The sequence below is a fragment of the Dipodomys ordii genome, unplaced genomic scaffold (assembly GCF_000151885.1).
Source record: "Dipodomys ordii isolate 6190 unplaced genomic scaffold, Dord_2.0 Scaffold131, whole genome shotgun sequence".
NCBI classification, from domain to species: Eukaryota; Metazoa; Chordata; class Mammalia; order Rodentia; family Heteromyidae; genus Dipodomys; species Dipodomys ordii.
In genome coordinates, this window is record NW_012267347.1 from 3,315,795 (window position 1) to 3,336,917 (window position 21,123).

The 21,123-nt window shown below is 51.4% G+C and overlaps 1 protein-coding gene across 1 annotated transcript; it reads right to left on the minus strand.

Annotated features, from left to right (window-relative positions):
- Positions 1 to 542: 542 nt before the first annotated feature.
- On the minus strand, positions 543 to 20,865 carry Kirrel (kin of IRRE like (Drosophila)). The gene is made up of 14 exons (XM_013030513.1): positions 20,694 to 20,865; positions 18,664 to 18,813; positions 12,979 to 13,136; positions 11,005 to 11,155; positions 10,028 to 10,133; positions 9,716 to 9,864; positions 9,373 to 9,500; positions 8,318 to 8,444; positions 8,135 to 8,235; positions 5,905 to 6,103; positions 4,226 to 4,333; positions 3,944 to 4,083; positions 3,309 to 3,386; positions 543 to 3,102 (listed from the first exon to the last, which is right to left on the minus strand). Exons 1-14 carry the CDS (start codon positions 20,863 to 20,865, stop codon positions 2,626 to 2,628), a joined length of 2,244 nt encoding a protein of 747 aa, XP_012885967.1. The 3' UTR covers positions 543 to 2,625.
- Between the last annotated feature and the right edge of the window lie 258 nt (positions 20,866 to 21,123).

The window sequence follows — 21,123 nt, forward strand, 5'->3', positions numbered from 1 at the left end:
TGTGAAGAGGCTAAGCCAAGGTCACTCAGCAAATAGCAGCTGCAGGAACAGGGTCCTGGATCTCCTGACCCCCAACCTTCTGCTCTTTCTACTAAAACAATAACATCACGGGTGATCAAGATCACCCATGCTGGCATCACCATGCTGAAGAGGAGAAAGGCCCGAGACCAAGAGCACCTTCAACTCTCCAGAGGCCCTAACAGATGGGTCCCCAACTTTGATTCTGATCATGCAGAGTCTAAGTTACAGAGGACACAGACTGCTTTGGTTGTCGGCACTTTGCACAGTGCACGATGCTGTGGGGTACTGGCATTGGGGAATGGGAAGGGGCCCTGGCGATGGGAAGTGGGGAACAGTGGCACAGCTGTCTGGACCAGGCGTCCTTTCTCAACCATTTCCCAGCAGTGCTGAGGTACCTCGTGACCTGTGTTCCTACCATTTCAACACAAGAGGACCTACTGCTGAAACAAAATGGGGAAATAAGAAAACTTGGCCAAACTCAAAACAAAAAATGACTTTTTTTTTTAAAAAAAAAGTGGATTACCCATGGTTTCTGGTATCTATGAAAATACAAATTTGTATGAATTTATCTGCACTGGAACCTACATTCTTAACAGATCTCACCGCTATCAGAAGGCCTCTGGGGGAGGTGGGAATCTTTAGGGATGGAATACAGCTGGACACTTGTAATGCCCCAGGTAGGGTCCACTCTGCAGAAACTGCCCCAAGTCTCAAGTGCAAGAGATCTCAGAAACTGTCAAGTCTGAACTGAAGCTACTCATTTTCCTGGATATTATCTGGTCTTTATCAGCAAGGGGATGGCTGGGAATGTCACCCCACAGGCCCATCTGTAAGGGTGGTGATGGCCCGTGGCTGATGAGCATGTAACTCATTAAAGTGAACATGACTAATGGATGGTGACCACCGAGAAAGGGCAAGGAGCATTCTGGGAATTGTACAGGGCGGGGAGAAGGGTGCAGGGGGAGGGTGTGCGCCCACCAGGCTGGCTGCGATGGGCAGGTGGAGAACAGCCAACTCCAGATGCGACTTCGTGGGGAGGCTGAGGCAGAGGTACAGATTCTTTGGAATGCCTACTATTCTCTTTGGTCAGAAGGTGGCGGTTGAGAAGCAGTGGCATGGAATATGGAGGGGGGTATGCACTAAATAGAGGATGGGAAAGCATGTGCTATGGAATGCCTACAGTGCCCTTCCATGCTACTGTCTCCTTTGGATCAGCATGAGCTCTCCTTCAGGGCTATTTCCAGGCCCTCTGCCCCTCACCTATCTCTCCTGATGCTATCACTGGACAGCCTGCCTGAGGCTCATGAGTACCTGCTCTGTATGCAACCACACCCACACCCAAAGCTCAATACTCAAGGCACTAAAAGTGGAAGGAATCTGATTGGTCCAAGGAAAAGAAACAAAACTAAAACTTGGAGAGAACATCATCCACGCCTCCTGGATGGCAATCTCTGACCAGCCGGTAGGGCTTCGGATAGGACAGCAGTCTGGGAGGCATCAAAGCCCACCTGCTGGTGTGACAGGTCTCACCACCTGGATGTATAAATATGGACTCAAAGTGCTTGGAATCTGACAAGTAATGCTGGGTTAGGAATCTGATGGAGAACAGGCGCCTCCTTCCTTTCTACTGACATTTGTATTTGTGTGCGGGAACTCCTGCAAGCTTCCTTTCCAAATGAGCCTATCACTGTTTTTGTTGCTCTTGCCTTTGAAAAAGAGTCTGTAGCACTCTGACCCCACTATACTACTTGCCAAAGCCAAGAAGTGGGGTAGGTAAGGGGTAAGAGGGCTTAATGGCTATCTCTAGTGTTAGATCTGGGAAGTGCCACATAGGGCACAGTGGTCTCTGGTCAATTAAGGTTAAGGTCCTGACTATCCTTTCTCTACCACAATCTGAACTTATCTGGCCCACTCAGCAGAGAAGGGAAGGGAGCGGTGCTACGGGTAATCTCTGGATCCCTCTGTAGCTGACAGACCAATGCCCACAGTAGCAGCCAGGATGACTGGCATTTTGATTTCAGCAGAATAGGGGCTTGGATGTGAATTCAACTGTCAGAGCTGTTCTGAAGACAACAACTAAAATAAATCCAAGGTCCCATCTGCAGGCCTCCGAAGAGGAAAGCAATGTACCCAGGATGTAAAAACAGACCACAGAGACTGTGCCAGAGCCACTGACTCCCATACGTCATGGTCCCCAGGGCAAAGCCTGCCCAGTCCATTTTACTCCACTGCTCCGTCTACTCATGGGAAAACAGAGGGGTGGGATCGAAAGGGAATGCTAAAAAGTGCCCACTCTGCTCTCCCCGCCTTCACTTTCCCTGTCCCCACGCTGGGGTCTCAAGCAAGCACGCAGGTCAGAAGAGACACCTCCTCCCGAAGAAGAGGGAAGGGCAGGCCCAAGACGCTGGGGCATGCGCAGAGCACCATCCTCGGGATTGGGGAGGGGGGGGTGTGTTTCTGGGAGACCTGCTCCCCACCTGCCATAGCGGGAGGAGGAAGGCTGGTCTGAGAAGGGAGCAAGGAGCAACGCCCCTGAATATCAGGGAACAGCTGTGAAAGCCTTCTCCTCTGCCCCGCAGAGATGCCCAAGCGGGGTGCTGGCCCCTACACGTGAGTCTGCATGCGCTGCTGGAACCGCTGGCCGTAGTCCGAGTGCTGGGAAGTGTAGGAGAATCGGGTGGCTGTGGCGTACTTGCCGATGGGGTCATATGCCTCGTATGGGGTCCGCTCTAGGCCAGAGGGTGGGGCCTGGGGATAGCCCAGTCGGTAGGTGGGGTACCCAGTTGGCCCGGGGAAGGGGTGGGAGTTGAACTTTTCATAGTTTTCATAGGACAGCTGGCTGGTGGTGTCGGTGCCGGCTGGGGCAGCAGGGCCGGAGGGTGTAGGCTCAGGGACATAGTCAGAGGCAGGTGCCCGGCTGTAAGTATTGAGCTGGGCGTAGCCACTGGAGTGAGAGAGCCGGGATGAGGGGCGACCATCGAAGCGTGTGGGGCCAGGGGCTCGGTAGTCAGCATACAGCACTGCCCTAGAGGCCGGGCGGTCTTCGTGGGCTCGCACATTGTAGTAACCGTTGGTGGGGTCCTGGGGGACAGTGGAAGAGGATGGAGACCATTAAGTTTCCTCTTGAAGAGGACGGGGGTCTCATCACAACTTTCTGAGCCCTCCCCCGACAGTACCCTGTGCCATTCCACTTCCTCTGTTTCTTCAGCCTGACGCCTCTCCCAGCCTCCCACCTCCCCACGGCAGGGCCTGGGCTCCATTTCCCAGCCAGTCCCTGCTTTCCCTACCTTCATCTCATACTCTTCCCGGGTGTCGATGGTGTCACAGCGCAGGTCCTGTTTCAGGTCCACGTCATCCTTAAAGGGCTGCAGAGCAGGAAGAGGCAGGAGATGAGGACTTTGCTTTTGTCTTCCTTCCCCAACCCCATGCCCCAAGGCCACTGCTAAGGGAAGGGTCTGGGTCAGGGGCAGACTTGCGTCTATACTGTTTTCCTGCCCAGGCTCTAGGGTGTGCTGGGAGGAAGCCAGGGGCCTGGGTTCTGGCAGTCATTTTGTTGCTAACATGAATGTGACCGTCACTGTATGACTGTTGCTCTCTGGGGATGATTTCCTCATCCTAGCCTAAGGGGGCGGGGGGTGGGGGTGGGGGTTAGGCCAGAGAAGATCTAAGGGCTTCCAATGTTGCCCTTGTGAGGAAGGACAGGGCAGAGGAAGCCTAAGGAGAATTGTCCCCTACCTGTACTCTGCTGGAGGGAAATTAGCTTGGCACGAGTGTGTGTGTGTGTGTAAGTGCATGCGTGTACACAGAGGACGGGGGTGGGCTCACTGAGGGAGGAGAGGGCTGCAGCTATGATATGAGAGCAGATGGGGCCGGTTCTAGGAGTGTGGAGAACGCATTAGGCTGGGGAGAGCAGGACCCTCACTGAGTAGATGGCCTTCATGACCCGGGTTGCTGTGGCGACGCTGGCAGTGTCATCCTCACGGTCGGAGTGCATGGTCAGTGGCTCTCGGTTCACGGTCTCCACCTTGATGTCCAGCTTCCTCAAGGTGACATCCTTGCGACCTGGGACGGGGACATAGATGCAGCTGGGCCAGATGTTTTTGCTGATGGCCTCTGCAGTGGTTGCTTCCAGCCCCTCCTGGGCTGGGGATTAGGGTAGAGGGGAGGCAGACAGAAATGGTGCTTATACAGGTCCCAGACTTACTGCCTTTTCGGCGCCGGTAGAGGAAGAACACCAAGGCGATGAAGAAGAAGATGAGCAGGATGCCTGCGCCGATGGTGGCCCCGGCGATGATGCCCACGGGTAACACCTCTTTGGATGGGGAAAGGAAAAGGAGGAGGGGTGAGGAGGAAGCCACAATGGGATCTGAGCTTAGCATTGCCTGATGGTTCCCCACAAGCTACAATGGCAGCCCTGGGCTGCGCACAAGGCTCAGTTCTGGCATGGCTTGTGAACCTTATGATGTGTAAGTCTAGGTTGGAGTGTGGTTGGATTGGGTCTGTGTTCCAGCCTGACCAAAGCTGAGGTCATGATTAGGCCCTATCCTTACTGTAGCAGGGCCCTGGCTTGTTGTCTGTCAGGTCTCTTTTGTCCCACCTGCTGGAAGGTTTGACCCCTTCCTTCTTGGGCTGAGCACTTGTTTGAAGTCTGCTGCCTCCAAATTCTCCAGCTTCGTGCTGTGCCTGCTCCATCTGTACTAGCCTCCTGGGACTCCAACGTTCCTCCCAAGTCCTCCCTTTTTTCTTTTCTTCCTTTTCTGCTGGTCCTGGAGCTTGAACCCAGGGCCTCGTCGTTATCCCTGAGCTTTTTTGCTAAAGGCCAGCATGCTACCACTTGAACCCCAGCTCCACTTCCCCTCCTGCTTCTAGAACTGAGATGCACAGGAATCCCACTTCTGGCCTTCTCTACCAGGCAGTCCCAGTTGCCTCCAGATCCACTAAATGACTTTTTCCCTCTGACAACCTTCCCCACAGAGCCCCTAAGTACTCTCCACCTGTCATACCTCACCCCGCAGGCATCTTCAGCTAAACTTGACCAGATGGCTTCCCCAAATCCCCCCTGACTGAATGGTTCTCAAAAAGCAAAAAAAAAAAAAAAAAAAAAAAAAAAAAAAAAAAGGAAAATATCAGCAACAAACAAATGTTGTCTTTCCCTTATCAGACTTAGGACTTCATTCTGCCAGAGGTGCTGAAAGGAGGGAATTGTCGCTCAGATTACTGGTTCTTGAAGAAGTGAGGGGGAACGTGAACTTCTGAACACCTATTATGTGCCCAGTATTTATACATATTCTTTCATTTAATCCTTACAACTCAACAAGTATTAATTCTTTATCCTGATTGTTAGATTTTTCTCCGAGTTCATTTGCTTCCATGCTAAAAGCTCCTATACTAAGCTGAGTTTCCTGTGAACAGAAACTATATCGTATTCTTGGATGTCCCTGTAGCTCCTACTACAGAGCCTGGCACATAAAGATGATCAATCAATGTTCACAATGTGAGTGAATTTCCCTAGCTGAACATGAAGGCAGGTTCTGGATGGGAGGCCCCCGAGGAGTCTCTCCCTCCATACTCTGTCCTGGTGACTCATGCCTGAATTCCCAGCTACTCAGGAGGCTGAGATATGAGGATTACGGTTCAAAGCTAGCCCAGGCAGGAAAGTCTGTGAGACTCATATCTCCAAATAAGCACCAGAAAACTGGCTCAAAGTGGTAGAGCACTAGCCTTGAGTGAAAGAGCTCAGGAACAGCACCAGGAGTTAAGGGAGGGGTGGGGGGAGCGGGGAGAAGACTCCAGAACCTTGCATTCCAATCCTGGCTCATCTCTGAATCTCAGTGTGTCTCAGCCTGCCCTGAGCCCCAGCTGGGCACCAGCAGAACCAGTCACCTCGCTCCTCCAGTTGGATGATGGCTGTGCCGGGTCCAAAGCTGTTCCAGGCAGTGCAGTTGTAGTGGGTCTGGAAGTCAGCCTCCATGACATTGTTGATGGTAAGCGTGGACAGCACCCCGCTGCCAGAGTTGGTCCTTTCCACCGTATAGCGCTCCAAGGTCCCCACCTCCAGGAAGTTCTCCTTCCATGCCCAGGCCTGGGGTGAGGAGGACAGGAAGCAGATAAGGAAGGGGCAGGTGGCAGAAGTTCCCAGGTGTCTGTAACCTGAACCCTTAAGACACCTCTGATATGTCCCCTAAGCCCAGTCCTGCACTCACCCTGTTCACCCTGTAACCATCTGTGTCGCAGCCACAACCTCAAACCCTTGGCACTGGACCTCTGGTCTAGGACAAGCTGTGGCTCTCAAAGAGATATTCTATAAAGGTAGATTCTTGGGACTTATGTCCTAAATAGAAATGTCCAGGGACGAGTTCCAGGATTCTGTTTTTATAATGATTCCATGATGGATGCAGCTGACATTTGGGAACCCCATACGTTGCAAAGAATGTTCTGGATTAAGACACCAGCCAGGAGCTGGTGGCTCATGCCTGCCTGTATTCTTAGTTACTCAGGAGGCTGAGATCTGAGGATCACCTATCAAAACCGGACTGGCCAGGAAAGTCTGTGAGGCTCTTAACTCCAATTAACCACTAGAAAACTGGAAATTGATGCTGTGGCTCAGAGGTAGAGCACTAGCTTTGAACGAAAGAGCTCAGGGACAGTGCCCAGCAGTGTCCCCATCCCCTCCCCCGCCACACACACTCCAGTCCTGGCTCTTCTACCCCTCTCTTTCCATCTCTGAATCCCAGTTTTTCCTTGGGTAAAATGAGAGAACCAGGGTGGCACATGACAGTGGTCAAGGTTTCCTCCAGCTAGAGCTGCAATTCTAACCATGCATAATTCCACCTTCAATCCTACCTTTAACCAAAGCCACACAAGTCTGCCTGGCTGGCTCTGGAGGCCCATCCAGGAACCAGAGAGTAGCATCCTGCAGGATCCCATCCCTGCCCTCCATGCCAACACATCCCCCTGCGTGCCTTCACCCAGAACACAGGCTAAGGAGGGGTATCAGCCCAGCATTGGCTCCTTGCCAGAGATCAATTCTCTCAGCTCTGTAGGGAAAGCCCCCCGGGAACCCGGCCGCCTGCTGCCTGGGCAGCCGTGGTAATGAAAAGTCCCTGGGCAGCCCTGGAGTTAGCCAAATGGTCATTAAATGTGATGAGGGGTTTGACGGTTAATGGTCACGGAAGGAATTAATGGCTCATAGCATGGGGGAGAGGAGATGGGGCGGGGATGGGTGTGTGGAGAAGGGCTAGTGGGGAAAAAGGCAAGAGAAGAGAGAAAAGTGGAACAGGGAGGGAAAGAATTGATGGAGAGGGAGGCAGGGGCAGAGGGAGGGGAGGAGGGAGGAAAGAAAAGGCTGGGCGAGCACCTCTGCCAGGAAGGCGAGAGGAGAGCTACCATGACTCCTCAAGGAAATCCTACAGGTAGGGGTTATGACCTCTGATTTTACAGATGAGGAAACCGAGATGGCTCACGCCTGTACCTTGCTACTCAGGAGGCTGAGATCTAAGGATTGTGATTTGAAGCCAATCCAGTCAGGAAAATCCCTGAGATTCTTTTTATTTTTTTTTTTTTGGGGGGGAGGTCATGGGGCCTGAACTCTGGGCCTGGGTGCTGTCCCTCAGCTCTTCAGCTCAAGGCTAGCGCTCTACCACTTGAGCCACAGTGCCACTTCCGGCATTTTTTTCTTTTTGCTTATGTGGTGCTGGTGGAATCGAACCCAGGGCCTCATGCATGCAAGGCAAGCGCTCTACCACTGAGCCACCTTCCCAGCCCATCCTATCCATGAGATTCTTATCTCCAATTAACCACCAATAAGCTAAAAGGTAGCTGTGGCTCAAGTAGGATAGTGTAAGTCTGGAATGGAAAAAAAGCTGAGGTACAACACCTAGGCCCTGAGTTCAAGTCTTAGTACTGGTGCACACGTGCATGTGCGTGTGCACACACACACAACAAGGCGCTAATTTCTCAGGGTCACACAAATAAAGGATGAGGTGTGATTGGCACAGACAAGGCACAAGATGAGACTACCAGAAAAGGGATGGGGAAATGGCATGAGCTGAGGAGGCTGGACAAGGGGAGGGGGGGCCCGCACGGCTGTTCTGAGACTCATCCCCATACTCACAATGCGGTCCGGGGGTGGTGTGCTCCCGATGAAGCATTCTACCTTGCCACCGTCGCCCCTGACGGCGTACTGCACTGCCTCGCTGGAGATAATGGGAGGCCCTACAAAGCAAGGAGACACAGGCAGGATAGTCAGGAGCTGCAGCCCTTGTCCAGCAGGGCCTCCATCACTCAGGCCACTCACCGTTCACATAAAGCGGCACCTCCCGCTCAGCCACTCCAATCCGAGGCACAATGGCCCGGCAGGTGTAGGTGCCCGCATCTGCTTGGGTCACCGACTTCAGTAGTAGCTGGTTGCTGTTACTCAGGACCTGGGCAGAGAGAGCAGCCTCGGGTGGGGAGCCAGGAGGCCTGGGCCCCTAGGTCCATGAGGGCCCCACATTGGAGGCATGGGAAAGAAAGCAGGAAGGGCCACAAGTGAATTGCCAGAGGAAAGAAAGCAGGTTCCCGAGTCCGGATGATTCATCCATCCCTGTCTTTAGGTAGCCAGGCATTTGAAGGTACCAACTTTACAAGGGTGGGCAGGGACGGAGGAGGGAGGGCGTGAGAGAGGGCAGGCAATGGCTACAGTAATTTTAAGAGGGTACAGTTCCTAGCCAGAAGCCTGTTTTTCCCATTTAGAATCCTAGTTACTCAGGAGGCTGAGATCTGAGAATTGCCGTTTTGAAGCCTTGAAAGGCAGGAAAGTCTTTGAGACCCTTATCTCCAATTAATCACCAATAAGCTGGAAATAAAGTTGCTAGCCTTGAGCAAAAGAAACTAAGGGACAGCACCCAAGCCCTGAGTTCAAGTCTCAATACCAGCAGCCCATATACACACAAATAAAAGAGGATACAGTTCCTTCCGATGATCTGTTCTAGTGTTTTTATTGCCAAAGCAGGCCAGAAGTTTTGTTTAGAAATTCCTTTCCCTGCAATTTTGGCTCCTACTGTCTAATGCGCATCTCTAGAGTTGTGGGATCCAACCATCTCTCCTCGGTAGCTTCCTTAACTTCCTGTTCAACATTGCTTTACCAGATCTCTGGCCACTGTAGCAGCATCTCTTTGGACCCTTTTCCAATCTCCCACCCCACCTTGCAGAGGCTGGTGAAGAGGTTGAGACTGATTCCATATAATGTTCTTCTCTAAATCCCAAGACCTTAGAAATAGCCCAGATTCAAGGAGGAAAATAATACTGCCACCCCCACCCATAGCCAGAGCCCTTCTTCCCAGCACCCAGGACAGGCAGGGAGAGGCTTACCATATTTGAATCCTTCTTGGTCCATGTGAGGGTGAGGGGGGGATTTCCAACCCAGACACAGGTGAGGGTCACATCAGAGCCAATGTCTGTGGTTGTGGGCTTGGGATCAACTACAATCCGGGGGGCAACTGAAGGAGACAGAAGTAACTTATCAGGGTCTCAAGCTCCTAGCGAGCCAACTCTAATGACCCTCTCTTCCTTCTTCTGCCCTGCTACCCCTCATAGTCATCGTGCCCCCTGCCCCAACTCTATCGGCTGCATGGTGCTTTTTTTCCCTAACCTTCCACCTGAGGTCTTCAAAGGCCCCGTTCTGTCTCCTGTCCCTGCCCCTCCAGCTACTCACAGTGGACATTTACTAAAGTGCTGACGTTGGTGCTCCCCACTTTGTTGTGGACCTCACAAGACACAGGCTCCGTGAAGAAGGAATAATCCACATTTGTCTCATAGCGGCTTTCATGGGCATCTTCTATCAGGAAACCCCCTTTGGCCCACCTGGGGGGTGGCGTGTTGGAAGAAACACAAAGATGGGATCAGAACTCAGGACACTCTCCACTGTGCCCAGGGACGCTGATTGCTCCTGTCCCCTCTCTACCCCTTAGGTCTCAGGGACTCTCCAGCAGCATTCCCAGAGTAAGTCCCACCCCAGCCCTTTCACCTGTAGCCTAGGATCTCAGGGTTGGCCGTGGCCTGGCATGTGAAGACTACGCGCTCTCCCTCCTGCACCGTCTGGGGCTCGATGGACAGGGTCACTGTAGGAGGGTCTGCCAAGTGAAGGGACAGGAAGTCAGGATCTTTTCTGTTCCTAAAGTTTCCTTTTCCTTGCCTAGCATGTACCCTCAGACTTCTCCACTATGGGGATCCAGGTTTACAGTATACAGCGTCTAATAAATAAGCAATCCCCAGCTGACCAATCACCAAGGAACAAATTATTCAAGGACTGTAGTAACCAACTGTGGCCACTAGGCGTCGGTGTGGACTCATTTGGGTCACTGAAAACCACGGGGCTGGAGCATCCCCCAAATTGCTGCCTACCACCCCCTCTGCCTCCAGCCTCTCATGGTTCCCTGGGCAGAGGATATTGATTGAGCATTTATCAGGTAAGCATGCACCATCCACACTAGATTTAACGCTGACAATCCCAAGAAGCAGGTCTACAATAGGTCTACAATCCCTTGTGAAACCTTAAAGACTATGCATTTCTACATTTTCCACAGCCTCTCTACTGTAGGAGACCCCCAGCAGCCTCTGGGCAACACTACACAGTGACTACATGAACACAGCTACAGTGAAATGTGTGAATGTCAGGTTAAATAAATCTACAAAGTGCCTGGGCTCAGGTGCTGCCACCCAACAATCACTTCAGTTTGGAATTATAGATAAAGAATCATGATGGCCCACATCTTACTTTCTGCAACTAATCATAATTCAAAATGGAGACCCAGAAGGATTCACCATCCTCCCAAGTCACACACTGGTTTAGAAATGGAGGAAGACTTCCTTTCTCCATATCCCTCAGTACTCACGGTCCAAACCAGGACAGACAGGGATGAAGAGAGCCACACTCATTCTATGCTTCTCAAAGGCTGCCCATATCTCATCTTCCCCTCACTCCTCTCCCACGGCCCCACTCACGATGCACATCCAGCTCTATAGATGTCTCCTTGCCGCTGGGGATGGCTTCATTCATGCTGCGGCACGTGAAGACGCGTCCAATGTCCAGGTCTGTGGGGTTAATGAGCAGCTGGCTAACCGTAGTCTCCCTCTTTCCATCCTTTAACAACTCCTAGAGTAGGACAAAGACAGAAATGATGTGGTCCAACTAAAAAATCTCTTCTCTCAATTTCCTTTCCACATTTCCTTTAAAGTAGACTTTAGAGCTGGGGCACTGGTGGTTCACACCTGTAATCCTAGCTACTCAGGAAGCTGAGGTCTGAGGATGGCAGTTCAAAGCTAAACCTGAGCAGGAAAGTCCATGAGACTCTAATCTCCAATTAAGAGAACAAAAAAGCTGCAAGTGGAGCTATAGCTCAAATGGTAGAGCACTAGTCTTGAGCCAAAGAAGCTCAGAGATTGCCCAGGCCCCAAGTTCAAGCGCTAGGTCTGGCACAAAAATAAAGTGGGCTTTCAGTTATTTATTTATGTGTGTGTGTGTATGCTCGCATGCGCGCGTACGCGCCAGTACTGGGGTCTGAACTGTCCCCAAGCTCTTTTGTTCAAGTCTAGCATTCTAAACTTGAACCACAAGCTCTACTTCTGGCATTTTGTGGCTAATTGGAGATTAAGAGTCTCACAGACTTTTCCTTCCTGGCTGGCTTCAAATCGCGATCCTCAGATCTCTCCTCAAGTAACTAGTTTTACAGATGTTGAGCCAGAAGTGCCAGGCTTAGATTTGGCTTTTTAAGCAGTTTTAAGTCTGCAGAAAAACAGAACAGAAAATACAAGTCTCCATATATTCTTTTCCTCACCTCCAGTTTTCTTCCTTCTTAACTCCTCGCATTAAAGTGAAGAACTTACTACACCAGACATATCATACTGATTTATTATTATTAATGGGATCTTCTGGCTACATTCTTTTGTGTTCAGCAGTTTTCCCCCAAGGGATGGGATGGAGCTTCATTCCGGGAATTCTCAGAGTTCACAAGTCCTCCCATTCTAGGAAGCCTCCTTGGGACAGCCCAGCCTTCAGGGTGCTCTCCTAGTCTCTCACAGACAGACTGCCCCTCTGACCTCCAAGCTCACCCAGCCCTGCTCACAGCAATCACGAGTGTCTCTTGACTCTCCAGCTAGACCACAGACACTTCCAGGATAAGGACAAAGATAGTCTCAAGAATTCAGATAGGCCCAGTGACCCTTAGGCTGAGATTCCCAAAAGCGATCATAGGAATCTTCAAGCCATTTCCCACATGGCAAATAGCCTAAGAGAAAGCATGAACCAAATTATGGTCCTACAGTTAGACGGCCATGCCCCTGTCTTTGGGGGACAGCAGTGAAAGTGTATCCAGTCTTAGTATGTCATTAGCAAATCTACTTGTTTGACCACTAAAATATTTTAATACATGTAGCCAGTTTCCTTCTTCCCTCCCTCCCTTTCCTTCCTTCCTCTCTCTTTTCCCTTTTCCCCTTTCTTTTCCTTTCCTTTTTTCTGTTGGTACTGGGGATTGAACTCTGGGCCTGGGTGTGATCCCTACTTTTTTCCTCTCAAGACTGGCTTTTTCCTCCCCTCTACCACTTGAGCCACATCTCCACTTCTAGCTGTCTCCACTTCTAGAAATCTTGTGGCCTTTCCTACCTAGGCTGGCTTCAAACTGTGATCCTCAGATCTCAACTTCCTGAGTGGCTAGGATTACAGGCCTGAGTGACCTGAGCCTAGATTGTATAGCTTTTTTGTTTTGTTTCATTTCCACTACTGAAGGGTACAGTAGAGTTAGAAACCTACTTCAAGGCCTCAGTGTTCCCACCTGTTTAATCAGGAGTTGGGCCAGATTACCTCTGAAGGGCCTTCCTCGCACCTGGGCCCCTGGAGTCTGTGATCAGACCCCTGTGGGAAAGGAAAAGGTGACCCGGTGCTAGACTTAAGATGAGCCAGAGGATCAGGCAGGGTCTCACCGTGCTGGCCACAGCCCCTTCCTGCTGGGTCCCATCCCGGAACCAGATGATGGTGGCTGCAGGCTTGGCGTTGAAGGCGCGGCATGTGAGGTTGTGGGGCGTGCCTGCCTGCAGCAGAATCACAGGCCCTCCATCGATCCTGGTGTCCTCTGGGGGGACTGTGGGGGGAAAGAGGGCAAAGTCAGCCCCAGGTGTGGCAAACACCTTGCTGGGAAGGCCTCCTTCCATCTACCCTTCTCTCTCTATATACAATCACTACATCTATTGCTTCCACAGTGGCTTCACCCAAGGACCTCAGACCAGAAACTTTCCAGCCCCTGTGAATCTCTTCCTAGCCTCTATCCAAGTGGAAAGTATTGGGCTATCTCAAGGTCTGAGTCATCCTGGGGAAGAATGTCTACCTCCACAGGGCTTCTTACATCCACCGCATCCTACTTGCGCTGCCCTACCCCAGCCAGATGGGCCCTCCCACGTCACCAGCGCTATCCATCACACACACCCTCCTCGGGTTTTCTCCATGACACAGTTAAAACTATGCCATGCTCCAGATCAAAACACCTTTAATGGCTACAACTGCTCGGGACATTCATTGTAAGCACACTGGTCCTCAGGCCAAGTCCTGTCGTTTCTCATCATCTCACTTTGTGGCACGTTTCTGTCTCGCCGATGGCTTTCGTACTGTTACCATCCTGGTTCACAGCCCAGGTGATGCACAAGGCCTGCCATGCACATCCCTCACCAGTTATCCAGAGCATTTAGCACCAACTGTATTTACAAATCTCCACCCCCACCACAACTGATACTCCTTGGAAAAGCAGGCCAGGTGTTCTCAAATTAACATTTGTATGTAGTCTCCAGTGCCTAATAGGTGGCTAAAGTAGGCCCTTGCTAAATGCTTAAGGAATTGAACTAATCAGATGTTTCAAGCTAACAAATTCTGGATCTCATTCTACAGCACTCACACAGGTGAACCCAACTCTAAGTTTCCTGCGGGCAGGGGCTATTCTTAGAACCGCAGAGTCTAGCCAGAGCTTGGTAGAGAGCAGGACTTCCTGAGTCAATTTATGAGCAACTAATTGATGGGATAAAACCAAGAAGAGGGCTAGGAAGGTGGCTCAGTGGTAGAGTGCTTGCCTCACATGCATGAGGCTCTGGGTTCAACTCCTTAGCACCATGTAAACAGAAAAAGCTGGAAGTGGCACTGTGGCTTAAGTGGTAGAGTACTAGCCTTGAGCTGAAGAGCTGAGGGACAGTGCACAGGCCCAGAGTTCAGGCCCCATGACCAAAAAAAAAAAGCTGGTTTTAAAAAAATGAGCCATGCCTCATGCCTGTTATTCTAGCTACTAAGGAGGCTGAGATCTGAGGATTGTGGTTCAAAGCCAGCCCAGGCAGTAAAGTCCGTGAGACTTATCTCCAATTAACCACCAGAAAAACCAGAAGTGGTGCTATGGCTCAAGTGGTAGAGCACTTGCCTTGAGATGAAGAGCTCAGGGACAACATGCAGGCCCAGAGTTCAAGCCCCATGACCAAGCAAAAAGCAAAGTTTAAAACACCAACAATAAAAATATCTTGATAAAGATGAGACACAGGCAGACAGACACTGGGAGGCCCTTGGAGGCGGGGATGGTATAGGCCTGTCCTAGAGTTGGAGGAGTGAAGAGAAATTTCTATCCCAGGGTCTCCAGTAGAAAGAAGCTGCCTACAACTTTCCTCGGCTATCCAGCTCAAGGACACTGACTGGTATTGGTGGGGAAAGAATGGAATTTGGAATCAGCTGCCCTGGTTTCAAACACTGACAACTTTATTTACCTGTGGTGTGATGTGCAGTGAGTCCCTATACGGAGTCTCTGTTTCTTCATCAGAGATTTAACAATGCCTGTTCCCTGGGCCCTTGTGAAGGTCAGTGAAGTACTGGATATAGATTGTACCATGCCGGGCACTTGTGAAGTGTAAAATCTGTTAGCTTTTCTCCCTGAAGAAAACCAGCAGTGGCTCTAGCTCCTGCCTGGGTAATTACCCTCTGAATCTCCTGCTCCTCCTCCTTACTCCCTGGTGTATCTGGTTCCAATGCCAGAAGGGGCCAGGTATGAGGATGGAGGTGGGAGGCAATGTGAGAAGCAGACAAATAGGGAAGGAGGGGACACTCAGGGTCTCCGGACCTGCCTGGGCCCCTCTGAAGTCTTCCCTTGCTGCCACCTGGAGCGTAAGTACTGTTTTGTTTTGGTCAGTCATGGGGCTTGAACTCAGGGCCTGGGCGCTGTCCCTGAGCTCTTTTGCTCAAGGCTAGCACTCTACCACTTTGAGCCACAGCTCTACTTCTGGAATTCCAGTGGTTACTTGGAGATAAGAATCTCACAGAGTTTCCTGCCTGCACTGGCTTTGAACTGCAATCCTTGGATATCAGGCTCCTGAACAGCTAGGATTACAGGCATGAGCCACCAGTGCCGGGCTGAGTATAAGGTTCTTTAGAATTTTCCAAACTCTCTGCCCACGCTCCACGAGCCTATCACCGCCCTCCATATGTGACCAAAGGGAAGAAAGGGGGTAGAAATGTCAGTTCAGCCACAGTTAGAGAGTGTGAGTCTATGTGTTTATGAACAAATATTTATGATTGGTGACTTAAATCTGTATATCAATATGCCTACATGTCTGTGGCCTCGGTTTTGATAAAAAAAAAAAAGTCAAAAGGTACATTGATACTTAATCCCCAAGGCTGTTATTGTGGAGATAAAAGCAAGATCCAGGAGGTGAAGCCAATTGTGAGCTATCCAGAGATAGTCAATCACCCTTACCATTCCCATGAAGGTTTACCTCGGTCAGCTAAAATGCCTTGGGAATGTGATTGCATTTCATCCTGACCACAAAGTACATTTACTAATCCTTTCATGGGAATATCACTAATTCATAGACAAGGAACCAAGGCTCTGGGATGTATCTGCCCACATGCCCAGCAATGAGAGTGTGTTAAGTGGCTGAGGGGTGGGATGAGGAAGACCATGTCCTCCTGACCTCAAAGCCACACTCATTTCTGCTGCCCTCCAGTTTGTTACTTCTGTGAATAACAAGCCATAAGTCTACAGATCTATATTACGTCTACATCTGGGTCTGCAGGTGGCAGAAGCCTCCTCTCAAAGCCAGTCACATGGAGCAAAATGAAAGAGGCCACTCTGTGAAGAAGGCTGGCCTGAGACATGGAGCCAGGAAAACATGAGAGGATGGAGGGAAGTTCATGAGGTTGGCCTGGGCAGAGAGACAGATCCCAGGATCCACTGCTCATTTCTGCCCTGCCTGGTTATCTGGGCCCCAGACTGCTGTGGGCCAAGGCTGAGGGCAGGCAGTAGGCAGGAGGGGTGCGGGAATATCATGCCTTCCTTTTTTTTGGTCGGTCATGGGGCTTGAACTCTGGATGTGAGTGCTGTCCCTCAGCTCTTCAGCTCAAGGCTAACACTCTACCACTTGAGCCACAGTGCCACTTCCAGTTTTCTGAGTGGTTTATTGGAGATAAGAGTCTCATGGATTTTCCTGCCTGGGCTGGCTTTGAACCACGATCTTCAGATCTCAGGCTCCTGAGTAGTTAGGGTTACAGGCATGAGCCATTGGTGCCCAGCTACATCATGCCTTCTTATTACCAACATGAGGTATTCAGGTAGTATTTAGGTGACTTGGGTGGAGGAGGCAGGGGTATTTGAGTGCTCAAGAAAAAAAATAGGACAAAGAGACAAGGGAAGAAGCATTCCTGGCTTCCTTTCAGCTCTGTGGTCTCTCCTGCTCCACTCAATTCAAATCATCAAGACGGAGCAGGAAGGCCCCATCACAACACTGACAATGTCTTCCCACAAGCTAGTCATTTCCCCATGCCCGTAGCTCTGCTTCATTCATTTTCAGGCTTTCTAACAATGCTCTTCCCTAGCCAGTGTTCCCATTGGCGTTTCCTCCTCCAAGAGGCCTTCTCTGACTGTTCCAGGCCATGGACTATGAGGCCTTACTCCTGACACACTTGGCATTGAGCAGGCTTTTCATCTCCCCACCCCCCACCCCACAGTCACCTCTTTGCTGTATACTGAGGTAAGAGAGAGAAAGGAAGAAACTCAGGGCATTTTGTGAAGGTGGAAGTTCTGCAGGACACAAATAGCACCCAAAATAGAGGCAGCGAGGAAGAAAAAGAAGGGGAGGAGTTCTCCTAGGTTTCATGGCTCTCAAACAGTGCCGGCCTACCAGGGAGGCTCACACACTCTGGGCAAAGGACGGAGAGGAGTTCCTGGTATCCTGTGCTGTCTCTTAATTCTTGCTTTCTGACCTCAGTCCTGCTCCTGGCTAGCCTTCCCATTGTAGTCCCAGAGAAGAAAAGCAAAGTCCCCCACCATCCCTGAATCATTCAGTCCCTTGGCGCCTTCACATCCAGAGACACCAGCTGCTGGGGCCCTCCCGTTCGCACTTATTCTGACACTTCACATTTGCCCAGATCTTCACAGTTTGCAATTCACTGTGCATGAGCACAAGGTGGCCGTTGCTAAGAAAAGGCTGGCAGCATTATGTCACTTTACCATAACCAGGGAGGAAACGTGTGCCTGGGGTGTGACCTCTTACCCAAATGGCCAAGGTACAACCACAGTCCAGCCCTCTGGACCCTCAGAAGCTAAGGAGTCTTTCTGCTACAGCTGCACAACTTATCACATTCCTACTTCCCCCCACAAATGCAAAGCATATAGAGTCTAAGCTCATGAATCTTCCCTCCTCCTCTCCTGTTCCCCAATTCTTTGGGTCAAGTGAGAGAAAAGGCAAATAGGCAGAACAGAATAGGTCAAATGAAGACAGGAAAGAGATAGAAATAGAGTAATGATAAAAGAGAAGATGGGTTTGCAGGGAGCCAGACAGAGAAAGAACAACTGAAGCCAGGGGCTGGTGGCTCATGCCTGTAATCCTAACTATTAAGGAGTCTAAGATCTGAGGAGTGTAGTTCCAAGCAGCCCAGGTAGGAAAGTCCATGAAACTCTGATCTCCAATCAACCATCAAAATCTGGAAGTGGAGCTGTGGCTCAAGTGGTAGAGCATAAATCTTGAATGGAAAAAGCTAAGGGAGAGTGCCCAAGCCCTGAGTTCAAGCCCCAGTACAGGCAAGCAGGAAGAAGGAAGGGAGGGAGGGAAGAAAGGAGGGAAGGAGAGAGGCAAGCAGGCAGGACACCTGAGGCCAAGGCTCCTGGAAACCACAGAACTGGAGGGACAGAAAGACCAAGGGCTGAGGAGAGAGAGGAGAGGGGTAGGGCAGAGCTGGCTTCACCTCAGTGTGCAGAAGAGTCCCTTCATTATGCAGATAGCCTGGGGGTTACTACAGAGGGACATCTGCTCTGTGCCCCTGTGGGCTTCTGGGAGCATGGCTTCTGAGACACAAGCTATATAGCTGGGAGCAGACACAGCAGGAGCCAGCCCCAGTCCTCTCATGCCCATTCCTTCCAGCCTTGTTACCCTGCTCCCTAAGGAGGCCCCTGAATCTGAGAGGAGGAGGGGTGAGTGCTGAGAGAGAGGCGCAACCAGGCAGGAGGGCTGGGCCTGAGGAAGGGGTGAAGGGGTGTGAGCCAAGGCTGTTTGGGGGCTCAGGAATAGAGGGGACAAGCCAGGGAATTAGAGAGGGAGTTGGAGAGCTGGAGAGACAGGGCCTGGGAGCACTGCAGGGCATTGGGTCATTACTGAGCACGGTGAGTTTGGCCCGTCGGGAACGCAGGGCAGCCTCTGTGGCCTGGCACTCGTAGGAAGCATCATCAGAGAGTTCCGCGTCAGTGATCTCCAGGTTGTACTGCCCGGCATCTGCAGAGCCCACGACCCGGTATCGTGGCCAGGCTGCAGAGACAGAAAAGGATGAGGTTTACCATGGGTCTTATCTTACAGCTGAGACCACTCTGCCCCAGAGGACACATCCTCGCCCCAGGTCACCACTGTGCCAAGGCCTGACATCCACAACAGGCCAGTACTCCTTCCCCTGCCCTCCTACCCTCTCCTGGGTATCATTAGCAGGTGAGACCAGGGGGACCTAGACTCAGACTCCACCTCCATTGTGAGACTGAAGCGGGAGGGGCAGACAGGCCAGGCAGAAGCAGGAGCAGATGAAATCTCTGAAGCTGTTTGCAGACAAATGTCTCTCATAATGATAGCAAAGGAAGGGGTGGGGGGAGGCAGCCAGCAGGGTGGAGAGAAGTGGGGGGTGGAGAGAGGGAGAGCGTGTGGGCGCTGGGAAATATATAGGGCAGCTCAGCACAGACATGAGCTCACTGGGGCGTCTCTGTGGGACTGGCAAAGGAGAGGGGGAAATCAAGGGAGGCCAAGGCCTTGGCCCCACTCAGCACAGGAGGCAGATGAGAAGGGTCTGCTGGTTCCCTCAAGGAGCCCCTAAACCAGTCTGAGTTCCCTTCACAACCACAGCAGATGGCAGAGGGGTGGGCCTCTGGCCTTCTCAATTCAGTCTCTCTTGTCCTTCTCCAGGCTTCCGCCCACGACCGCCCACTCCCCTGCCCTCCTCCCTCCCGTTCCCCATTATCTCCCTCTGTCCAGAGGCTATCGATTCTTCTCACTCCATATCTATTGATCTCCCTCTCTCCCAGTTTCTTTCTCTCTCCATCATCAATAGATCCACCAGACCCATCTCTTCCCTTTCAACAGATTATTCTATGCAGATTTCCCCTACCAGCTCTAATACGTGGACCCCAGAGCAAATAATCTCAACCGCCTCAAATATACTTAGGCTGGAATTCTACACAGCCTGTTGTGTTCTACACTATCCCAGTGCTTTCAAGCTAACGTGTGTGCAGAACTCACAGGGGCTCAGGTAAGGTGGGCAGGCCCCAGCATGTTGCACCTGTTAGATGGATCAGCAAACCAAGGCCCAAAGAAGGAACTGACTCTCCCCATATCACCAGGTGGGCAGAAGGTAGAAGGAGGATGAACACTAGGTGTCCTGATTCCTCACCCACCCTGCTAGGCAGTCCTTCCAAGGTCTCTCTGCTTGCTTTGGAATATAGGAGGCTGGAATTTTTTGTTTGTTCAGAAAAATCACTATGTCTTCTTCAACACCAGCTACATCAACCTAGGCTTAATAAATGCTTGTTGAATGAATAAACAAGTGCTTAAGATGATGTTATAATACGTTTCTAGCCTTAGAGCAGATATGGCCTGTGCAGGGGGAGGAAAGAGTCTGCAACAAGGCAGAGCAGAGTCAGCCCACGTGAAGCCAGCCTGAAGCATCCTGGGACACAAGTGCCTGAGTTCCCACTCCCCTGCAGGGGGCTGGGCTGTCCCAGGGCTTCCTGAGTGATCCATCTGCCTGCAGCACCTGGTTCTGTCTGTTTGCCTGTCTGTCTGCAGTTCTCTTATGCAAAGGTCTGTTTCCCTTGATCAACCAGGTTCCTATAGCCTTTCTTGAGCCTACCCAGTCATATAGAAGTACAGAGCTGCTGGGCGGGAGAGACAGAGCTCAGAAGCAAAGCGGAGGCTGGAGTACTGGGGAGTATGTGTGCTAAGGAATTAAGGCAGGCAAGTCCAGGACTCTAACCTGGGAATGTGGATTAGGTATGAAAATGGGACCATCTGGACGCTGCCTGGCTAGGCAACTCTGTGTGTGTGTGTGTGTGTGCAACTCTGTGTGTGTGTGTGTGTGTGTGTGTGTGTGTGTGTGTGCAACTCTGTGTGTGTGTACCACTGAGCCACACCTCCAAGCCCCCACTCACCTTTGAGGCCCTGGCCCATACCCAGGGCCAGCCCATCCTTGGTCCATTGAACAATCCCAGAGTAGTTGAGGAGCACACAGGGGAGCACGGCCCGCTGTCCGGCCACCACAGTCTGGTCTGCTGGTTCCTGGCTGAAGCGGGTCTGGGTGCCTGGCAAAGCCAAAGGTGGCATTAGGCAAGAATATGAGTGAGGAGGGGCTCCACTATGAGTCCCTACAGGCCTTTACTCCCTGAGGTGGCAAGGGTACCGCCTTGGGCTGGGGAGAGGGCCCTCCAGTTCAGTACCAAGCCCTCCCCTCCAAGGTAGCACATTCTCGCCCTTGGCTCCATTCTCCCTCTGTGTCTTGGCTCAGGGGAATGGGCTTCAGGAGCTGGAGTGCTCAGCAATCACAGGAATGGTGCAGTGTTACGTAAAGGCCTTTGGAGATGG